General features: G+C 34.3%; 3 protein-coding genes across 6 annotated transcripts; 1 reads left to right on the plus strand and 2 right to left on the minus strand.

Moving 5' to 3' along the window:
* The first annotated feature begins 244 nt into the window (after positions 1-244).
* Positions 245-20781, plus strand: LOC105673118 (rhophilin-2). Of its 3 annotated transcripts, XM_012368529.2 has the most exons (15): positions 245-3299; positions 3964-4079; positions 4327-4458; positions 4553-4628; positions 7257-7334; positions 7828-8211; positions 8752-8850; positions 8928-9198; positions 9428-9622; positions 9755-9984; positions 10132-10284; positions 17784-18180; positions 18419-18729; positions 18807-18900; positions 19167-20781. In XM_012368529.2, exons 1-15 carry the CDS (start codon positions 3090-3092, stop codon positions 19316-19318), a joined length of 2898 nt encoding a protein of 965 aa, XP_012223952.1. In that variant the 5' UTR covers positions 245-3089; the 3' UTR covers positions 19319-20781. The 3 variants fall into 3 exon arrangements, with proteins under 3 accessions (XP_012223952.1, XP_012223926.1, XP_012223935.1); XM_012368503.2 differs by lacking the exons at positions 245-3299; positions 3964-4079; positions 4327-4458; ... (6 more) ...; positions 9755-9984; positions 10132-10284 and adding an exon at positions 10752-15681; XM_012368512.2 differs by lacking the exons at positions 245-3299; positions 3964-4079; positions 4327-4458; ... (6 more) ...; positions 9755-9984; positions 10132-10284 and adding an exon at positions 16205-17155.
* Positions 4457-7095, minus strand: LOC105673143 (touch insensitive larva B). Its single transcript, XM_067355349.1, has 4 exons — positions 6701-7095; positions 5945-6212; positions 5225-5550; positions 4457-5144 (listed from the first exon to the last, which is right to left on the minus strand). Exons 1-4 carry the CDS (start codon positions 7027-7029, stop codon positions 4721-4723), a joined length of 1347 nt encoding a protein of 448 aa, XP_067211450.1. The 5' UTR covers positions 7030-7095; the 3' UTR covers positions 4457-4720.
* LOC105673137 (methylmalonic aciduria and homocystinuria type D homolog, mitochondrial) lies at positions 20433-22571 on the minus strand. Of its 2 annotated transcripts, XM_012368542.2 has the most exons (5): positions 22411-22571; positions 22180-22318; positions 21274-21686; positions 20947-21163; positions 20433-20780 (listed from the first exon to the last, which is right to left on the minus strand). In XM_012368542.2, exons 2-5 carry the CDS (start codon positions 22316-22318, stop codon positions 20704-20706), a joined length of 846 nt encoding a protein of 281 aa, XP_012223965.1. In that variant the 5' UTR covers positions 22411-22571; the 3' UTR covers positions 20433-20703. The 2 variants fall into 2 exon arrangements, with proteins under 2 accessions (XP_012223965.1, XP_012223975.1); XM_012368552.2 differs by having other exon boundaries at positions 21274-21683; positions 22180-22561.
* Between the last annotated feature and the right edge of the window lie 526 nt (positions 22572-23097).

The following is a 23097-nucleotide window of genomic DNA, read 5'->3' on the forward strand; positions in this document are numbered from 1 at the left end:
AAAAAAATGTAGCGAAACATACATTAATATAATTCGATATAAATGATCGATATAATGGATCAAATTATAAATGTAATGTAAAAAAGGAAGATCAATCTGATTTAATAACCATAAAATTTTTGTGATTAGTACAAAATTTGGTTTACCTGTTGATTTCTTTAGAAATTTCTTACATAATTTCTAGTATCGTAAAATTATATTTTATGATTATCAAATTATTTAAAAGTGATTAATTTTATTTAGTATACACATTAAACATATAATTTTGTTCAGTATATTAAACATGAAAGAAAGCAATGATTTCCATATCGATATTCAGAAAAAGAGTGCATAATCAGTGGGACACCAACGATGGGCGTGTTAGGTGTGTTACAGCACTTCGACGTTCTCTAGCCACCGATATTTATGTTACGGAGGTACTCGATGCTACAATTTCCTGTGGAACGAGAAACGCTGATCGTAACTTCTAGTTGACCGAGTTAGCTCTTGTGTATCCTATTTACACGTTAATGTTTTTCTCGCCAAGTATTATCTATATCGTTGCCCTCCTGAATAAAATGCCATAGTCATGAAGAAAAAGTCGGCTCACGAACTGGTCAAGATCTCTGTATATGAGAAACGAAATTTAAGAAATCTGTTCTCACTAAAGAGATGCGCGCTTAGGCGCGTTTTTAAATATTAGTTTTTATCATCCGAAGTTTTTATCATCCGAATTGGAAGGAATTAAAAAAGAGAAATTCATAGTATTATTAGACAATTTCTCGTTTTATCTGCGCTTAAAATGAAAATTATAAAAGATTGTACAAACAATATCTTCATGTATCTCTGTGCATGAGCTAAAAATAAATTTTTACGCGAGCGTTGCGGCGCAAACAATGATGATTATATAAGGAAGAATCTGCATAATCCGACGATTCGTCCGTTCGGTCGTGCGCGACGTTATGAAATGTTGTAATGACATCGTAATTCGGCGTTGCACAAAATTCGTCGTAACAGGAAACTGTTAATCAAGAGTAATGGATTGTGCAGGAGAACGCGCTTTTCAGATTTTATATCGACTCGTTCGAGCGACATTTACGGATAACTCATCGTTACCTTTGAATCGCGCTTATCGCATTAGTGAGATGGCTTATTAAGTAGAGTGGAACGGAATTACGGTAACGTGAACGCCTACTCCGCCGTTACGTCTAAAGCTAACCGCTAAAACTTTATAAGCCTCCATCTTTTTCTTTTTTTCTCTATCTTTGTTTTTACGGCGAGAATTGTTACCTTTTACTAATATTGACGACGTATATCTGACTATTTCCGTAATTGAAAACATGAATATAAGAAGCATATATGATCTTGGAGCATTTAAGACTCTCCGCATTAAATATTCTTATTATATTTTTTGATACATAAATTTATTTCATAATATCATTTCATAACATCAGATTTAGAAGAGTTTCGATTCGCGCTTATCTTTTTTAACTTTAGAAGAATTTTCAATTTTTAATCAAAGGCAATAATTTTATCTATGGCCCCCATTTTATATCAATATTTGCGATTTTTCACTATTGAATTAGAGCAACATAGAAGCGCTATAATCTGATAAATAGTTTCAAGTTAATTCTCTTAATTTATTTACGTTTATTATTTTTTTGTGATTGTTGATTTTTAGCAATAAATATTTCATTGTGCCGAATTAGCAAATCGGATTTTCGTAAACATTTAAAGTTATTTTTTTTAGCTAAATATAATCCCACGTTTCTGATAAAACGCGATTCGAGTTGCATTAATCTACTTGATACCTTCGCCTCGCGGAAATTCGGCTGAGAACGCGAGTCGCATTACTGCACAATGGTTCTTCAAAAATGGAGTTTTGTTTGGGATGATAAGGCACGGCTAAATCATCGAGCACCGTTAGCCGTGCCATATCGCTCGCGAGTTGTTTGCGTTTATTGCAATTTTGCATAATTTGTGTTTTTAATATTATAAATTTTTATTAAATTAAAATTATTACATTTTTGCAGTGAAAACAAGTACATATTCAAGTGGATGTTATTATAATTTCATCTTTTTCTTTTAATTGTTAACTAATTTAAAACAAATTTTAAAAAGTAGGATGTTTTGCAACGAACACGTCAATTTAAGAAAAAGAAAAAGAGAAAAATATCAGTTCTGTAATTTCCTGTGTATCCAGGAAACCGACTAATTATAGATCTATTTGTATTTCCGAAAGTTTGTCTATCTAAAACTTGTAAATAGGCATTTGCCTGCTTCTTACGTCGCGTGTAAATTACGTAAAGATTTTTATGACCAACTTTTATATAACGATTAAATTCTGCGACATGATAAATACAGGTTTAGTTATGGATTCGGAGAAATAGTATTTCTCGCGGATACACTGTATTCCTGGAAGGAATTTTAGAACTGATATTTTTCTCTTTTCCTTTTTATTAAATTAAGAACGAATTAAATGGAATTTATTGATGAGCAATTGAATTTACTAATAAATTTGTTTTGATAACAATTTATTGGATATTATTTTAGTTGACCGTTTCTTAAAGTTTTATTAATTGAAGAAGAAATTATGTTAAAAATTAAAGCTTTATTAAAAGTTCTATTATAATAATGTCAACTTGGCATTAAGTTTAAAATGATATCTTGTCAATCAATTACATCTATATTAGCATTTCTCAATCCATGAATATTGTTCCTCCTCTTCAATAACCAAAGTAAAAAATAACAAAGCTTTGCTTTAAACTTTTTACAAAAAAATAGCGTTAAATTAAAAAAAATTTGTAAAAAAATTCAATTTTAAACGTGTGATGTAAATGTTACAAAACAGTACAGTGAAGCGTTGAGATCTAATCTGTGCGCGAATCAGAAAAAAAATTTCTAATTGCGGCTCTATATATATAATTAGAGCATTATAATTTATAAATCAGTACCGTGTCCAATTTACCGGACCTCATTTATCTCATTATCGGACAATATAAAAGAAGGGGAGAATGCTCGGCCGCTAGAAAATTTCATCTCCGCCGGCACCGGAGAACAGACTCAGTTCCGATGATACGCTCGAGATCACTGTCGATGCATTCGCGATCATGTTGAAGTGGGTGCACTATTGCCCGTTACCGAAGGATCGTGCGATCGCATCCTCGGACGCGAAGATGGTCGTTCCGAGCGAGAAGAGTGAGAAGGACGCAAGAAAGGCGATCGACAGAAGAAAGGACGGCGGTGGCACGGCGCGGAGTGCGCGAAACGCGAAAACCGCCACGCCGGATGCTATCATGAGGAGATGCTTTCGGTTCGGGGTAAGGAGCAAAGGAAGTCGAACTTGACAGTTGGCTGCACACGCGGCGTTTTCGAGGTCGACGCGGCGGCTTCCTCCGACGCGTAATCTTTACGCGTATTAACGGTGATGAAACCGTAGCATCATTTTTCTTCCGCTCCGTACAATGGCGCACTTAGGATTTTGACACCTTTAGAAAGCATTATATTTATCAGATGCTTCTCTCGTTTATATTTTAAGAAGCAAACACTAGTAACGTGTAATCTATTTTTGTAACTTTCATTAATTTTCATATGACATATTTCTGCAGTGTTTTAAGTAACATCTCAATCAAATGTTGTTCTAGTTATAATTATGAATGATTATCATTGTGAATTGTGTTCAATAATGAGAAATTAAATAATTAGAGAAGGAAAGCTTTTCAAAAAATTGTGTGGAACACGTGTCACAAGAGTTAATATAGATAAGAAAAATAAAAACCGTTTTATCGCCTTGTTTCCACCTGTTTTATGGCTTGAACTATGATCTGAAAAGAAGATAGATGATGATCACCGGTCGGAGCTAGTTGATTAACGTGGTTAGCGGAACTGGTCTTTATCGTTACGGCAATCCTTGCGGATTATGCGATTACGGGCCATACACGGTGCGTCGGAGGCATCGCTAACTATGCGTTTCATGGTTCGCAGGGTTCGGATCCGAGGGTAGCGACCTGCAGAGGAAAGCTGCAGAACAAGCGTAGCAAGCTCAATCAAGAGATCAACAAGGAGTTGCGGCTACGAGCGGGCGCGGAAAATCTCTTCAAGTAAGTGTTCATATTGTGTATATATTTTTAAACTTTACGCGTCAGATAACTGTTGCATCAATATCGCGCGGCGACATGATTATATCGAATTAATTATTTTTATTCAGTTCTGTGTGATTTATTCGCAAACTGAAAATTCTAAATAACAGACGCAATCAAATGTAAAAGTTAATAAAACTTTGCTGCACAGATAAAACTCTCTCCAAGATATTTGCGATTGTACTAATTTCCATTAACATTGTTACAGAGCGACGACGAACAGAAAACTGAAGGAAACCGTTGCCTTAGAGCTGAGCTTCGTCAATTCGAATCTGCAGCTGCTCAAGGAACAGCTCGCCGAGTTGAACAGCTCGGTGGAGCTGTATCAAAATGTCGATGGGTAAGTTCAGCGAGAATTATGAACTTTGCTGATAATGTATGTGTATTATTGCGAAAGCGTACGGTATATTGCATCGAACGGTATTTTCTTTCAGCGAAGAGCCCGTTATGCCGATGATACCATTAGGATTGAAGGAGACCAAAGACATCGATTTTCGGGATCCGTTCAAGGTGAGCCTCGAATCAATATAACGAATTTTTAAGATCTGCATTCTCATGATCTTGGTGCTTTGTTCGCTGCAATAATTACGTCGTATATCCGTTTATTCGAGAGGCGGTACATCCGGATTGTCTTGGAAATTTTCGAAATCTTTCTCTCTGATCTTCCGAACTCGTTCCGCGGGATCTTCAGTTATTCTCAAAAAATCGTGAAAATCCGATGGTGGACCGATCTCGAGGAGGGCTCGTCGGGAGATCACCGGTGGCCGAACTGTGATCACCTTTGTTTCCCGCTTATTGCATTTCTCCTTTCTCTTCGATGCTGATTCATCCTTTTTTACGATCGCCGTACACGGCGCCAAGCGGGCCATATTGATCACTAAATTTCCGGTGGTTGTGTTCCGCCGGACATCGCTCCGATCAACCGATACTTCGCAAGGCAGGGTTAACTGCAGGATCTTTCCTTTTATGGTAACTCGCACGTAAGTCGGGTTCACGTCGACGTTGATATAAGAGGTATCTAAGTGCCTACGAATTCGAGAAACAAGCGTGGAATGAACGTTTGATAAATTTTTGCAATCTGCAAACTAGCGAAGCTACAGTCGTACCTGTAAACAGAGACATCGAGAACGACGAAATCGGGATCGTCTTCGTCGTTTAGCTTGAACGCCACCTTCGCTTGATTAATATTGTAAGGTCTTCCGTTTGGAGCGAACAACTTCAACACGGGTTTCGGACGATCATTCGTATTCGAGCGATTTCTTTTCTCTTGTTTGTTCAACAGTCGTTCGGCAATGGCGACTCTATCTTCCGGTGTGTGATAACTAGGCTGTTTCCAGAAACGCTCGTCCTCCGATTCGTCATCCTGCTGCGCTCTTGCGTTCTCGCTTCGCTCGTTTATTGTATTCCGTGCCTGTTTTTCCTCTGCAGTATTCTAAAGAAGACATTATGCGCTCTTATTTGCATTTTTCATGCATAAATGAGCCCGCGACGTAACTGCGTACTTCGCAGACTGCGGACTGTTTGAAAAATGTTGATACAAATGTATGTATGCTAACGAAAGAAGCATTCCAAAGTTTCCTGAACATTTCAAATTCCTTTACCATTTAAATTAGGTGCTAATTTACGACCTTGTTCAACGCAATTTAAGAATTAAGCGTAATTTAAAAGAGATGTTCTTTGTAATATTTTAAAAATTACTGGATTTCTAGATACTTATCGAGTAATTACTGGGTAATTACCGGTTATTACGTGGTAAATGCATTCTTGCTCACGGACTGAATTACAGACACAGCACTATCACGCACACATTGTCAAGAAGAATTTACCATCTCACTTGTTTCTGTTGTTTCGAGAGCAGCCTTGCGACGAGCCCGTTGGACTACTCTGGTTTTCTCGTAGCGTCGATAACTCTCGATAACATCGTCCTGCGCTCGCGCGTAGATCTGCAACGCTTTGATACGCTCTGATCTTTCAATGTCTTGCATGTCGAGCTCTCGCAATTGCGGCAGAGTTGCCACGACGTATTGCCTGTAGTATTCATAATCCGCGCACGGATTTCCCATTAGAATCAGTTGCTCCAAGTTCTCGTTGCACCTGCACGAAACAGGAATATAATTTGGGATTCTCAAATTCAAAATAATATTGAATTGAATAACTGACGTTCAATCTTCAACATTTTTCGTTGATAAACTGTGCACAAATTATTTAGTAGATTATTTATTTTTTATTTTATGATATAAAATATGTAAAAACGTCAAATATCAAATACATAAAAACAGTAGTGAGTGCACGATGTTGATTTAATGCGGAAGCGCGTGTATAACGTATGTTACAAAATATGCAGATAATTATGATTACGAGAACAACAAATTACGAAGCTCATTTGGTAGATGCGTCAACGATAAAACTTGAAACGACAATATGTAAATATTTGAAACACATCTACTATTTTCAGAATAAACATTCAAATAGCGAGCACTGTAAATTTATAAATAATGTTGATAATATGATCAGTAACATTCCAAAAATATTAATGTATTTTAATAAGATACTAGCGATAAATTATTTACGAAGGAAAATACCTGAGACTTTTTATACTTTGTAAATTTCCGATGAAGTTGATGGTGAGATCCAACTTTTTCAAGCTCTCCAAGCCCTCCAGGTTTTCGATAACCTCGATGTTATTAAGGCTCAAGTTCAAGTATTCCAGTCTCTTCAGCATATTGAGATTCTCTATCTTCGATATGAGATTGTGCTGCAACAAAAGGATCTTGAGATTCCTGCACTGCCTGTCTAACAACTCGATTTTATCAATATTCTCTTGATGCAAGGCTATCTCCTCCAACGTCGATATTTCGCTCTCGTTGTGCTCCGAGCGCTTTCGTAATAATTCGAACGTGATCTTCACCATTTTTGTCCCGCGTCAGTTTTTAACAAGAATTGCAAAGAAAAATGTCACTTGATTATCTCGAGGAGAAATGCGTAGACACACATTGACCAGAAAAGTCTCATTGTTAGAGAGTCGTGTTGCTAGAAAGATATCGATTTAACATTGCCAGTCACGTGCCGCGGCTTCATGTTACGGGCACCTGCTGTGAATCATCGATTGTCCCGCATAAACGATCTTTTCTTTTGTAGGACTTTATCTTGGAGCACTATAGTGAGGACGGTGAAAACTATGAAGAAGCTATAGCTGATCTGATGGAAACTAGACAGGTATACAATACTGCATACTTTTTTTCCTATAATAATAATTTTTGTCAAATTTGAAAAAAAAAAAAAATTTCTTATCTTTCTTACAAATAATTTAAAAACTCTTGATTGAAACGTAGAGATTGTTCAACAGTTGTCTGTAGAATTTTCGAGAAATAATGTATTATTAATTTCTTAAAAGTGGCATAAAATTAAAATTTTAAAGAATAAAGCGCATTTAATTAGAAATTAATTAAAATGCGACTTTGTCTTTTTAAAATTTAGTTTTTACCAGCGTTGAAATAGTCGAAGGCGCAGTTATCCAATAAAAACTGTTGTACACTTTTGACCAAGGACAAAAGATATTTAATAAGAAAACAGTTTACAGTATAATATAATAATTTTTAGTACCTTGAATATTTTATTTTAGAAAACTAAAGAAATAGTGTTAGAAGAAATAAAATAAGTAAATTATAAATATAAGGATAAAAATATCTTAAATGATTTTAATTCACAGGCTACCAGGACACCGACTAGAGATTCAGCGGGCATCGCGTTGCTCCTACGTTATTACAATCAGCTCTACTTTATAGAAAGGCGTTTCTTTCCACCTGATAGAAGTCTTGGCATCTATTTCGAATGGTTCGATTCATTGACGGGGGTGCCAAGCTGCCAACGAACAGTCGCCTTTGAGAAAGCCTCGATTCTTTTCAATGCCGGCGCACTTTACACACAATTGGCCGCCAAGCAGGATCGTATGACCACTCGAGGACTCGACCAAGCTGTCGACGCTTTCCTCAGAGCGGCCGGCACTTTTCGATACATCCACGAGAACTTCACAAACGCGCCAAGCATGGATCTTGGCCCGTATATGCTGGAGATGCTCGTGCAGCTGATGCTTGTAAATTTTCGCTTTTGTCTCGTTTGCTTTTTTGTGTTTATTTAGAATCGAACTTTTTCGACTTATGTCATAACTATTATTATCAATTGTTAATTAGACTCATTTTGGCAGATAAATTTAATCTAAACATGCATTAGAATTTAAATATGAAAGTTTACTTTTATTTACAGCGATTATACTAATGCATATTTATATTATAAAATGTCGCTGTTGATTATTGCAATATCCATAAATTTCAATATTTAATTACTGCTTTGAATTATATTAGAACATAATATTTTAACATTGGAATCTTATATCATATTATTATTATTTAGTTAGAACTTTTCTATGAAGATACATTGATATGCATTGAAATTTTATGTTATAGAATTTTAGACCATTTCTTTGCTTAAAATATAAGATTTCAATGCATTACAGTACAGAAAATGTACATTCTAAAGTTTTAACCTACCAAATATTATGATATAAGATTCTAAAGCGTAAAAGCTTGCTAAAGCTAATAAAGTATTCTACTACTTTACAAATATTTTACCATAGGCTCAGGCAAGAGAATGTCTCTTCGAAAAACTAGAGCTTCAGTCAAGGGATGGAAGGAATATCGACGTTTGCTTGGATCTTGCTCAAGAGGCTGCTCAGGTAAAATACCTCTTTCCTATGATATCTCGTAATCATCAATATGTATGAATGTGAATCATAAAAAATATTTAATTTAGGTTGCGGCGATATATAACGACGTTCATGGATTGATATCGCGCGAGCCAGTTCGTGACTACGTCCCGGAGACTTGGATTTCGTTGATACTGGTGAAGCGCGAGCACCACCTTGCCCTTGCTCACAAGCACCTCGCGGTTGGTCTGCTGGACAGACCGATCGTTGAATTTCGCATGGAAACGAAGCTCACGTTAGAACATATCCAGAAAAGTGACGGAAAAACTCAATTGGACACGACGGTCCCTAGAGACGATAACGAAAGGAAATCATTAGGTATGTTTATATAAAATGATTAATTTGTATTTATATTTTTAAGAATATATTATGAAATGATTTATTTAATTATCAATTATTATATATATTCAAGGTTATTCTCAATAGTGTGATTTATGTCTTTAAATGTTTCTTTTGTTTACCAATTTAAAATAAATTAAAACCATAAAGAATAATTGAATTGAAAATGAATTATATATATAAACAGATTTAAAATTTCTCGTTGCAGGCAAGGCGCACCTGAGAGAAGCTCTTGTTTTGCACGACGAGAGTCAACGATTGCAGAGAATGTGCCGCGATCTAAAAGGTAAAAAAGCTCTGGGAAGAGTTTTGAAGAAAGCACAAGAAGCAACGCTCGATTGCTACAATAAATTCGGCAACGACGATGATTTTCGAGAATTGTTGGATCCACCAGATATTATCGGTATGACATGATGAAAAAAAATGCATTAATCAATGATATTTAATTTTGTCTCCTACATTGCGATGAAAGTAAAATTAATCTCAAAAGATAATTTTAAAATGAGTTTTTTTATTTTTCTGTTTGCAAATATAGCGTCCACGAAATTCCAATTAAGCATTACTCATCCGGATTTTAGCCAGCATGGAGTGAATGATTTATTTAGATCACTGGGTCCTGTAGCAATATTTTCGGCCAAACGACATTGGACCGCACCGCGATTGGTGCATCTTCAAAGAGGTCCTGATGGCGAAGGTTTTGGATTTAGCGTACGCGGCGACGCTCCTGTGATAATAGCCGCCGTTGATCACAATTCACTGGCTGATGTAAACGCATATTTATTAATAATTCTATTGATTGTGTCTATTCTAATATATTCATTCTAACGTGTCTTTGCGTTAAGCTTTATTTTTTTTATTTGTATCGTTAATCATGACAGAAATAATGACAAACGAATTTTTTTTCCATTTTAGGTAGGCGGGATGAAGGAGGGCGACTTCATAGTCGGCATAGACGACGAAGACGTCAAGTGGTCGACTCACGAGGAAGTCGTGCGGATGATAAAGCAATGTGGGGACTTTATAAATTTGAAATTAGTCACACCAATGGACAGGAATTATTTAAAGGTAAACGATAAACTCCACAACTGATATCATGCAAATAAAGAAATATGAAATTATAATGCAATATTTTAATCAACAAGAACAGAATATTTAAAAAATATCCGCAACGATGCTATTCAGATTTTAACAATGGGCTTCTCAATTTATTCTCTTATTTGTTTTATACTCTTTAATAGAAACAATAATGAGAATTGAAACATTTTTGATCATTTAAATGAATCATTTGAATGAACGTGAAAATATGAAAGTAGGAATAATTATTTTAGAAACCAGGAAGACCCAACAATCACCACGATAAGGGCAGCGTTTCGGCGAGCAGCTCTTCTGGGGTGTCTTCCGGTCAGCCGAGCCCGGCGGGATCTGTCACTACGGCGCACGTAGTCAGGAGGCTTCCGTGGAATCCGTTCAAAAAATCTGGCGTTCAACGTGAGAATAGGGACCTTAACTTTGACAACGTTATTCTCAGATGATTGCCGGGCTGGAAGCGTATTCAAGCATTCCTGCGACTGTCGAATACTTTGTACTTAAACTTTCGTTAAGTCGTTAAGCGAATTAATTGAATCAGGTTTGTTTATACATTTCGCGTCTGTACATTTATACATAGATGTAACATCGGTAGAGGCGTGTACACAGCTTTTATTTTATACATGAATGTATATGTATATCGCAATGAACATTTATACTCCATTTTTCAGCGAAATTTTTATTATAATTTTTCACAATACCTAAGTTTCTCTTACAGTTACGTGGATCGAAATGACTCATAGTGCGACTGCAAGATTCTTTGCGAAAGCGAGGTGTTGTATGAAACCGTAACAATAAATGTTGCGGAGTTTCTAATTATAGCAATCGCGAAATACGCCGAGACATATAACTTTTCGTAATTTTGCACATTGTAACGTTTACGTTTGAACTACAATTATCTTTACTATTTGTAAATATATAGTTCAATTTTTTAAGATAACAATATGATTTCTTGAGATCTTATTTATCGTAATTATAATGCGAAAATAACAATATCAATTTATCTCTGCTGCTCGACATAGATATGTATAAAACTGTCTCGCTGGAGTTAAGTCGAGGTTGTTGCACTTTTGTTTCAATGAGCGTCGTTGGAGCTTTTAGGGTCGCCGGAGAAAGTGCAGCGGCTGAAACGCTGAAAGGCGTTTTTGACCGCTTACATGGCACGATACTTTCGAACGTTCGAACGTTCTGAATTACATGTGCAATTACAATCGCACTGATACTTAAAAATTTTTTTCCATAGTATTTTGTATTTATATGCGTATTTGTACAGATTTGTCATAAATTTTAGACGTTTATCGAAAAGAAGGATTATCAAATTGTTTTTTTATTGAATTATGCCAAGAAAATGTGGCAATATAACACACTCTATTAATGAAATAATACAGATTAGTAAACTCTTAAATTAATTATTTTTATTGTGTATATATGTGCAAAGATATAAATAAAACGTTATGTTGCAATTTAATTAATTATATATTAAAGAAATGATAGAAACAAGATACCAACAAATTTTGTGGCAATATATATGTTAAGGTGGAATCTGGAATGTTTTCAAACTCACATATCAAATTTGTGTACATATTATTCAATATTACATATTTAATTAATTAATTAATTTTATATATATTAAAAATATAATGCAAAATTTAATATTTTTGATAAGTTATATAAAAAAATTTTCTCTTTTAAATGCTACATTTTTATGCATATTTTTATTTATTTTTAGTCATTAATATCGATAAAAATTTCAGTAAAAACTTTCACCTATATTGTTCATCAAGTATACAGATATGTCTAAAAATATCGCGTGCCACAAATTTTCTCTCTTTATTTTTTTCACACAATAGGCACAATAAATTGCAGCCGTTGATTTAATGAGCATGCATTAATTTAAAAATCCACCTTATTTAAAAGTCTACACGTAAATAGTCTCGAAATTTTGTATTAGTTACGGTCATAAAATCTCCGGATTTCTACTTTCTTAAGTTCAATGTCGTTGCAGAGCTTAAAACAATTCATTCAAATATACATTATAATAAATATTTTAATTAGATCTTAAACATTTAAAGATTTTTAAACATAAAATGAAAATCTATCTTAAAATACGTAACTTTTATATCGTTTTCATGATCGTGAGACGCGGAAGAATAGTGTGATGATAGAATATAAAATTATTCATTGTATAACTTTTCCAATGATATTATTAATATAAGTATCCTTCAAAAGCGACGATTATTTAATCATTTCCGTAGTAAAGATTACAGAACTTGTCTCAGCTAACGCAAAGTTGCATTTCACGTTGTAATCAGATGCTTAAACAGTAGAACACTAATTCGTTACCGCACTTTTTTCGCAATCAACATATCGATGGACTTCTTAGAAGTAAAAGGCGCGCTAAGAAAGACAAGAATATTGATTCTAACATCGAAAAACGCAGAGAGAAATAGGAAGGCAAAATAGATATTCTACGATATACAGTGTCCCGTTCCTTTCACCGATGCGAACATCAAGAAACGCTGTTGTGGCAACGATCGATTACACAATAATTTACGTAGCCATACACAGGTATGCGGTATGTCCGGTTCGAGCATTTGCGGATAAATTTCACAGAATAAAAGACGGAATAAAATCCTCGATTTTCCAAATGGGTTTAACTGAATTGATGAGCGAAATATTATCTACTTCCGGAAATCCATGCTTTCTTCACAGAATACGTTAAAAAATTAAATTTCACTTATTGTCAGTGTCGTAACTTTACTTTTATCAGACACCAATTTTGCGTTTTTATATTCCGGAATTAGTGAATTAACGAAATGGGACCAAATATATACATTCGATTTTAATTTTCAATTTAAGCAAATTTAATGATGGTATATTTATTGTTTTTGAAAAGAGAAGCGAAAACTTCGAGTCTTCTATAATGATAGATTGCATAGATTTAATACTATACAGAATAAAGTTGGAAAAAAAAAATTTCTTTACCGGCGTCTGCGAAGGATAGTTTAGTAAAGCAAAACAATTCTAGAAACGCGTAAAAGGAATTTGCGTGTGCAAGCATAAATTGAGACTGTCACTTTGAAACCAGATTTTAGTGACTGACAAGTTTAGAACACCGAACGAATAGAGTGCCGTTATTTTTAGCATAAATCTCTATAGAAAATACTCGCGCAACACTCTTCTTATGCCAAGTCTTCTGCTTCTTAATCAAGTTCAATGTTAAAGTTAAGAATTAAACGATCGATGTTCCGCATTCGTTACAAATACGTAATTTTATTCGCCATACGTTTCTTTATACGTCAGGATAAAAAATATCACGGCAAACAAGTGTTTCTCGGTATGTTTGAACGGTAAACGACTGTTTTGAAATTTCTTTTCTATTTTACAAGTTAAATAATTTTACACGTGTCTTCGCACGTATGATATTGGAATCCTAGCTTTGGATAAAACTGTTTAGCCATTCATTCTAATTTATCGATAATTTAGAGATACATACATAAACTTAAATTTTTATTTTTATTTAATTAATTCGATTATTTTAGATAGTTAATTTCTTATATGTTTTAAAATATAGCTTTTTATATTAAAAAAATAAAATATTTGAAAATTAGTTGTACGTTCAACACTCTGCAACTCGATAAAAAAATTTCGACGAAGCAAAATTTATGACAAATGTCAAAAACTATAACATTACACTACTATAACTTTATACTATACAATATTACGAGTTTAAACCTTACAATACTTTTTTAATTTTTTGCCGAATTTCAACAGTTTGAAAATTGCTTAATTTTGTGCATCTAAAAAGTGTTCCCTATTTTTTGTGGAATACGTAACAAGTTACATAATATTATAAATCAAAATTATATAAGATCTTCTAGCTCCTTTATGTTATTTAGCAGAATACAATAAGAAAAATATGCATCAAAGATAGAAAAAAAAATTTATTACAGGAAGTTACATGTTTAATTTTGTCAAGAAAATTTATTTTGCACAAAAGGCAACAGAACTGGATGTTGCTGAAGTGAAAAATGACCGTGATATTCATCGGAGCGCTCGGCAATCCTTATTCGAAAGAGCGGTGAAAGCAAAATGAAAGATTACGAGAAGAAAGTGAATCTCCCAGCAGCGTCGTGGCGGAGGCGTTCGAGAATGGTGCGACGATTCTTCGGCACTTTTTACAGCGAAGAAAGCAAGACGTTGGCATTGATATAATATTTTTATTTGATGATTTGCAATATAAAATGGTCAATAAGAAATTATCATAAACGATAAACATATTAATCAATATTAGTAAGATATTTTTCAGCAACAATTAACGAAATGCACAAAATTGATTTTTCAATACTTTTAAAAAAATGTCATATTTGCAGAGACACCACTTGGAGACTACCACAGAGATTTCACTTGAATATTCAGAAGATTCAATACAAAGATGTGTAATTTCATATTCTATTCGTTTTTATGATTCTTAGGAATTTTTTATTCACTCTATGTGAAAATATTTACATTTGATAATACAATTGAACAACAGATTCAAGCTTTAGGCAAATACTAATGGAATATTTAAAATATTCATGATTTCTTCTTTGCTAACGTCTATGGCAAACAAGTTTTACGAAACATAATTTTCTTGCTGCGTAATCAGAATTCTTCAGACACAAAAATAATTTTATTCAATTTTTTATTTGTCAATTAATGATTAATGTGCCTGTTATTCTATAAAAAATTACTTTTTTCTACACTATTAAAAATTAGAAAATATAAATTTTGATTTCATCAAAGTTTTTTCAACGAAAAGTTTTTCAACGTTCAAGTTTTATCAAAGTGTTAGAATTGATTTATCTGCTCATGAATAGAATCAACGAATGCAGATACGTTTATCAATTTCTTTCTTTAATTATTTTAAAATATTTTATAATTATTATTCACAGAAATACTTGGACGATAGATACGCGATCACGCTCTTCGCGAACATTGCTCGCAGAGACGGAGAACGTCACTGGGATGTAGGTGAAGGTCCTGAGAGTCCATCCGCGTCTCGAGAGTTAGGTGCACCACCACGACGATTCCTCCTTAAATTGACCAGCCGGCTGAGCAACCGGGTTACTTCGGTGTACATCGTCGGACAGTCGACGTCTTTCTCGAATCTACATGGTAGCCGCGCGTTTATTTATTGTTAAATCTTCGTTTCGTCGCGAGTAAAGCGTGCTCCGAGTCATCAAGTGAGAGATCAAAGCAGTGCAATATCGATTAAAAGTTTCAACTGATTAGACTTCAACTTGATAGAATCCGTCCAAGCGACGATATATTATAGCTTTGAAGAAACGTGAAGAAGAGAGGAAGTAATCTTCGAAGGAGAAAAAACAAGAAAAAGTAAGCTGAATATTATATCGAGTATTAATTATTAATCTATTTTAAATAAGGAATATTTTTTTATCAAAAATTCTCTATATACGCGACTACAATAACAAGTATAAACAAATTTGGATAAGTAATATTATTATAGATCAGGATTTTCAGATATGTGTAAATAAAAAAAAATGTTCATTATATAAAATTTTTTCAAGTCACGAGAGCTCGTTCTGTTCGTTTAACAGATGAACGATAGAATCTATTTAATGCGCGCGATTGAAGGAAAGACACGTGAAGGCAGAACGGAAAAGGAGAAAGCGGACATCGGAAAGCCCGAGAGCGAGAAACCGGAACTATTAAATTGATCGGTTAATCGAAAGATTGAGTTAAAACTTCTACAAGGCGCAACTGAGAGCTTTTTCTCTCGCGGATAGATTTATCCTCGTTACATCCATCTGCAAAAGTGTTCGGCGAACATGAGCGGTAAAAGTGGATCAACGTAACCCGTTCATCGAGTTCCCGCAATAATTTCCCCGCGATAGCGTTACTTTTTCCACTGCCAGAGATTTTTTGCAACGACGTGCTTCGGATAAACGGTGATATTGTGTTTTATAAATTGCAAACGACATAATTGATTTAAAATAGAAATTGCTGCAATCGCTTTCGAACATGAAAGTTTAGCACTTATCATGTACGAAAACTAGTATCGCAGAAATTTATCGATAGTTCGAGATCGCAATACCATTCTCTTGGTGTGCAGAAATAATATTACGCTCGCGTGCGTTTACGGTATTGCGCTTTGGGTGTCGCGATAGAAAGTTGGTTCCGTGCTTGGTGAATATAGCACGCCGCGAAATGTGTGTGTTCTCGTTGCGCAGCGGCGAGGCCCCTTCGTATACTACTTCCTCTCAATGTCTCACTTTCATTCTGGGAGTTGCTTGAGCGTTGTATGTTTGTGTGGAATTATAAGAATTGAATAAGATTGTGATTGATAGATCCTTTACGCAAAGATTTCAATCGCAACGCAATAATATAGTACGCTTTCGACATTGATATTAATTAACGTTGACACATGCTTAACCGATTTTCCATTTTATTCGTAAAAGTGAAAATTAATAGGAAAGTGATTAATATTAATAATTATTGGGAGTGGCCACTGAATAATCGAGTTTTTTTATATAAATGATAGAGTGAGAATTTTTATGCTATTTATTTGAAAATTGTTTGCGTGACAATAAAATAATAGAAGGATTATTTTTTAGTCACGTCACGTTACATGCGCGCCAATTATATTCTTAATGATTAAAATTGTTACTAACTCTTTTTTAGCAGATGAAATGTCAAAATACAACAATCGCTTACAATGCAAACCGTGTAAGCGTAACGAGAGAATAATTGGCATTGCAGAAAAGAAGACAATTGAAATTCAATATTTTCGAGCGATCGACATAACATGCTCTTTTTGAGAATGGATTTCGAATGCTGAACTTTACAAGTATGAAAATCTTTACGAGAATGGAAATTAATTTTATTAAAGTTAAATATAAAAAACATTACGTGTAGGTTTTCTTAAGACGCATCAAATAATCAAAGAAGAAATGTTATCGTGATCTTAGGCGAGTTTAGTTCTCAATCTTCTTTGTTATGTTTATATAATTCTTTGCACGAACACGCGCTAATAATATCTCGGTGCTCTGTCTGAAGTGCTTTCTCTTTACGCTCCATATCATATTAGCGACTGCTAAGCGAACAAAACGGAGTAGTTCGATCAAGATTACTAATTCAATTTTCTTTCATTTTAATCCTGTATTTTTCAGATTTTTAACGACAACTATATTCTCTTTACTTTTTCTATCAATGTTAAAGTCTGCAATGATTAATGCTTCAATTTTCCAGAATGAAAAAGGCGATAATAATACTAATTAAATCCTGAATTGCGATAATACAATGCTCTTTTTCCGCTGAGCCACTTGTTCAAGTGTCAGCTAATTTGATCGACGTGATATTTTCAAGTATTACGTTGACGCTATTTTTCAAGAGATATACGAAGTATCGGGATAACGTTGTTCAATCGAGACACAGGATCCATCGGGATAGGATGTCAAGCTCGAATTACTTTTCAGACAATGGTGACGGAAGGACAGCAGAAACATGACGAGTACAAGAGCACGCTGGAGGCGAACGCGCTGGAAACGGCCAGACTGGAGCTCCGCGAGGACGACAGCACGAGGGAGCAGGCGTTGGAGCAATTTCGACACTGGATCCAGAAACATCCCGCGATCAAGAAGTGCAGAACGGACTCGCTGTTCCTGCTGAGGTTTCTCAGAACGAAGAAATTCAGTCTGCCGATGGCGCAAGAGATGCTCGAACGCTATCTCACCATCAGGCAACTCTATCCCGAGTGGTTCCAGAAGCTCGACATCGAAGACCCGGATCTCGAGGCCATCATCGACAACGGCTATCTGGTGCCTTTGCCGAAACGAGACCAGCAAGGTCGAAAAGTGATACTGTCCTGCGCAGGTAACGATTGCAGAAATACAAAAGTCTAAAGATCAATTGCAAACTCGGCCACGACGTGAAATGATTGAGATTCAAAGCGACACGTTGCCTTTCGCTTATTTCGAAATCCAAACCCTTCATTACCCTTGACTGAAAAATTTTAATCACACGTTCGATTATCGAGTCTAAGGTATTTTTGTTGCAAGCGATGCAATTCTCCGAACGTGTCAATTATTTACTCTACTTTCCCGGTTTTAAGGACGCTTCGATCCTTGCAAATTCTCGTCGATACACATGGCACGGATCCACAGCATGGTGCTGGAGTCCCTGATGGACGATGAGGAAAATCAGATTCACGGCTACATACATCTCAACGACGAGTCGGGATTGACCATGAGCCATCTTAGCGCATGGTCCTTCACGGACATTCGCAATATGTTGAGATGCATACAAAACAGCACTCCTGTACGTCACAAGGAGACGCACTTCATCAGTATTCCCGGCAGCGTGGCGAAGATCATTGAATTCGCTATCTCGCTGCTGAACGACAAGCTTAAATCGCGCGTTATGGTAAATATACTGCAAATTATCAGCTTCGTCTGTAAATTTACACACGATTAGCGAATCATGCTTATAAATGTTGGCAGATGCACAAAGACTTGCAAGAATTGAGAGAGGCGATGGATCCGAAGATATTGCCGAAGGAATACGGAGGGGAAGTTCCGCTTTCGGAAATGATTGGTACGGTAATTTCCGCTCATCTTTTGTAACTCTCTCCCTTTCTTTCTCTTGAATATAGCGTACGATATAGATAGGCAAAAGACGTTATAAAAAATGGTTTGAAATATTCTTAACTTTCTTTCTTGAAGGTAGAATTTCTTTTCTCATTACACAAATACATTTTTCCATTAACTTTGGCCTTTTTCTATCTGCTACATCGATATTATTTTATTTTAAACTTTTATTTTGCTCTTTATGTTGTTGCATAACGTATGTACAATTTTTAGCCGAATTTAAAAATAATCTAAAGCAGAAGAGAGATGAACTTTTGGCTCTCGACGATATGCACATCGAAATTTCATCAAAAGATTGCCACGCGGCTAGCAACGAAGAATTTGGCGGAATATGCGGTTCGTTCCGAAAGTTAGAAGTCGACTAAAGGTATTCCATTTTTTATCTTGCAATTTTATATTACGAGTAGACAATTAACTTTAACAGTTATTTTCGTGTGATCGTATCAACGAGTAGTTATTTTGCCAAAAACTGAAACATTTTGTATCTTTAGCGAAATAGTCATTTATACTATAGAAATATTAATTCATATCGTAAATATGTTAAATGAGTATGCAAATGTTTTATGGAATTTCACCGATGATTTTGATCAACTAGTTTCGATTTTTAAGTATTCATAGCTGTTTCTCTCTAGATATTATAGTTACAACATAAAGGAAAAATATAAATCTAATTAATTATCGTAGTGCATTAATTAATGTTGGTAATAATCTGTAAGAGAATTTATAATTTGATATAATAATACGTTAAAAAGCGTTGTGAATAACTTTATCTGTTAATTTATAAGATATACTTTGATATGTTATACTTATTGCATAAGTCTTGTAACAGTTGAAGTTTAGTAGTACGAATTAATAATCATTCCGCTGGTGGTACCAAGTTACCTATGATCTATAAGTCACTATTTTAACTGTGTTAAGATAAATTGTGACCTGTCACACGTTCCTCGCTGCCGTTGCAATAGGACGCACAGTTTTAATTAGCATGCACTCGTGATTGCATCGTTTTAATTAACTGATGCTTTATATAGCGAGTTAAGGAACAAAGCTGTTAGATAAGCGTAAACAGATATTAGAATTTGTTGATTTATAAATATAATCATGATTATTTTTGTGATTATTTAGTTATTGTTATGCTAGTTTGTGAATTGTGATGCTGATCGTATCTCCATTGTCATGTGTATTTAACATGTATTGCGCACGATATGTGTCTGTGTGATTATGACTTAATTTAGTTTAATATTAAAAGATTATGTACAATATTAACACGCGATAGACAATCATATTTCAAGTTAAGAACCTTTGTGGTGGATATTTAAACTTATAACTCCAATATATTTTACATAATTTTTATAATTTTATTAGCTTGAAGAAAGAATCAACAGCAGTTTTATAGACTGTTTCCTAAATTTATAGAGATATTATACAAATGGAAAGAAATATTTTATCTTTGGTTATTAAAAAATATTCTTTCAAACAAAATTTGTCAAAATTATAAATTGTTTTATTGCAATATATAATTTTTTGCTAAAGAATAATGGATTTTTTTCAAACATAGAAGAAATGAATTGCACTCCATGTGTCAACACATATCCATTGTGACACGTAATTCAATACTAAATCATATCCATTCTATAATGTTACTTTCTAATCATTCACGCTTGTAGATGCGCCAGAATTTTTAAAACGTTAACAATAGAGGATCTCGCATGTAAGTAAACTAACCACTTTTCTTTATATACACATGTACATTTTATTGATCCTCATTTTCAACGTTTATCAATTGTTTTAAAAACTCAGTGCTTGGCGGCGCCGTGGTATAAAGACTCCCTGAAATTGGAGAAATAATTAAAATGCAACGATGTAACCTGAATATTACAAATGGCTTTGTATAAACGGAACATTATTATAAATAGACAGCTACCCATATCTCTATTGTTACAAAGTGTTATCGTATCAGTCGTTGTATATGTTTCATATATGGTTGTATACGTACCAATAAAATTTTTTAAACTATTGTCAGACATGATAATTCTGCAATTGCTTTTTTGTTCTACTTTAAATCCTACACAGCGAAATCGTTCGTCAGTTTCATATAGATTGGCTCCCTTCCGTGCACTTAAGTAGGGTTGTCCACTAAAGGGATTAATAAAGTCTGCCCAATAGCCGACCATTTTAAGCTTTGTGCATATGTCAGAGGCTGCTAGAACAAACTAATAGACTAATAATGTATATGTATGTATATTGCACACCTCTCCATTCGATCTTCTATATTTTAGAATTTTGTTTACATAGATGCTATATAAATATATATATAACTCACATATTTGGCAAGTTTCTCTGTTTCTGCTTCTTTGCGCCATCTCATTGACTTAATATTTGCCTTTTGATTAATCGTTATGATGGTGAGTTGTGATGAAGTTACATCTAAACATCCCGGAAATAATTCCTCTATACTTTTTCGCAGAAGAATAGGACATTCCTGTGCCACACAGTCCAACATTGGCCGTATGACTTTCCAATTTTCTATGTTTGTTTGAAATTCATTTTTATCATTTAAAGATTCCATAAACTCTTCATTATTGGATAGTTCGATGAATTGAGTTTTCACTTGAGCAGTGGTTGTAGCATCTAACCATGCTGGTCCTACACTTCCAGGCAGATAAAATCGGAAGCCTCTTGGTGTTAATAACTCCCAGTTCAAATTGGTTCCCAAAACACTGTTGTCAATATCTGCTTTTTTAAAATATATTTATAACAAATCTAATTTGATATATATTTATATGTAAAATAAATATATGTTTTGATGATTTATATAAAATATAAATTTTTACAAAAGCCTTTAATATAAGGAATTTATAGCAAGATCAAATTAAGAGGTTATGATTCAATAATTAAATTGAAGGATTATTGTTGTTCTTCTATCACTCAACTTATTGCTGTAAAAGTAACTTTACTATCTTTAGTAAAAGCATTATCACTACATGTTTAATTACAATTAACACATATTTTTAAATTATATAGCTTTGTAGATCAATGACATTTCTCTAAACGTAAGATCAGTAATGTCAGTGAGGTCAGTAATGTGACTCGACTTATGTAAGTGGCTTTTAATGCGCATAAAAATGTTGAAGAAAAAAATTATAGAATTCAGATTTGCTAATTTGCAGGAATCAATGACATTGACATCTTTGTAACACATTAATGATGAAATCTTCAGATTACTTACCGTCCAAAGAATCGCCATTGGACTTGATAACTTTGTAGGAACTTGTACTCTTATCACTGCGACGTGAATAGAAAGCTTTAGGAACTAAGTTAAACAGCAACGAAGTACCGTGCTTTTTCCCGTGTCTTATACAGAGCATCTGGAAGTAGGATTTTGTAGGTTACACACATTCGCGAATCAATCAGCTGAAAAGTGACCACTTGGCGCTCTCGGATGAGCATCCTTCATTACCGTTACAAATCGTAGTATATCATTAGAGCACAGACATAATTCACATAGTGGATTTGGATCACGCAAGAAAAGCAATGTGTTTGCACTTGATTACAATCACCTATCTATATATTCTTTATTTATAATACAATAGAAGTTATTTGTCATGCATCAGGTGCTGCCATCTTCGGGTATCGATGATAACTATCTGAAATATTTGACATTTTATGAACGCGCCACAACAAATCATGAAAATGCAATCTGCTCCGTATTTCTCACGATTGTTATCGTTCAATTTTGTGTGCGAAGAATTATCGAAATACTTCATGAAGTATTCATCAATACGTAAATCCGTATACATACAATTCGCGTGCAATTGCTTTTATACGTCAATATTGCGATTTTGATTTAGACAGTCAGTAGAAATGTTAGTCAAAACCGTCTTTGTACGTTTCAGGTTATTTTTTCATCGAAATATTGCAAAATTATATAATCACCATTAGGTATGTATAATGGATGTCATTCTATGATTAGGTGGATCGATTATCTTTTCGTAATAATTTATTATTTTTACTGTTTATTATTTATATTTATATTTATTATTAATATTCCGAATTTTATGTCTACGTTAAATTATAATTTTGCTGAATTGCATTCTTGTGCTTATTTTCTTTGCTCTTTCTCTGTCTAAAAACCAATCAACATCTT

This window comes from Linepithema humile, chromosome 5, assembly GCF_040581485.1.
Source record: "Linepithema humile isolate Giens D197 chromosome 5, Lhum_UNIL_v1.0, whole genome shotgun sequence".
Classification (NCBI taxonomy): domain Eukaryota; kingdom Metazoa; phylum Arthropoda; class Insecta; order Hymenoptera; family Formicidae; genus Linepithema; species Linepithema humile.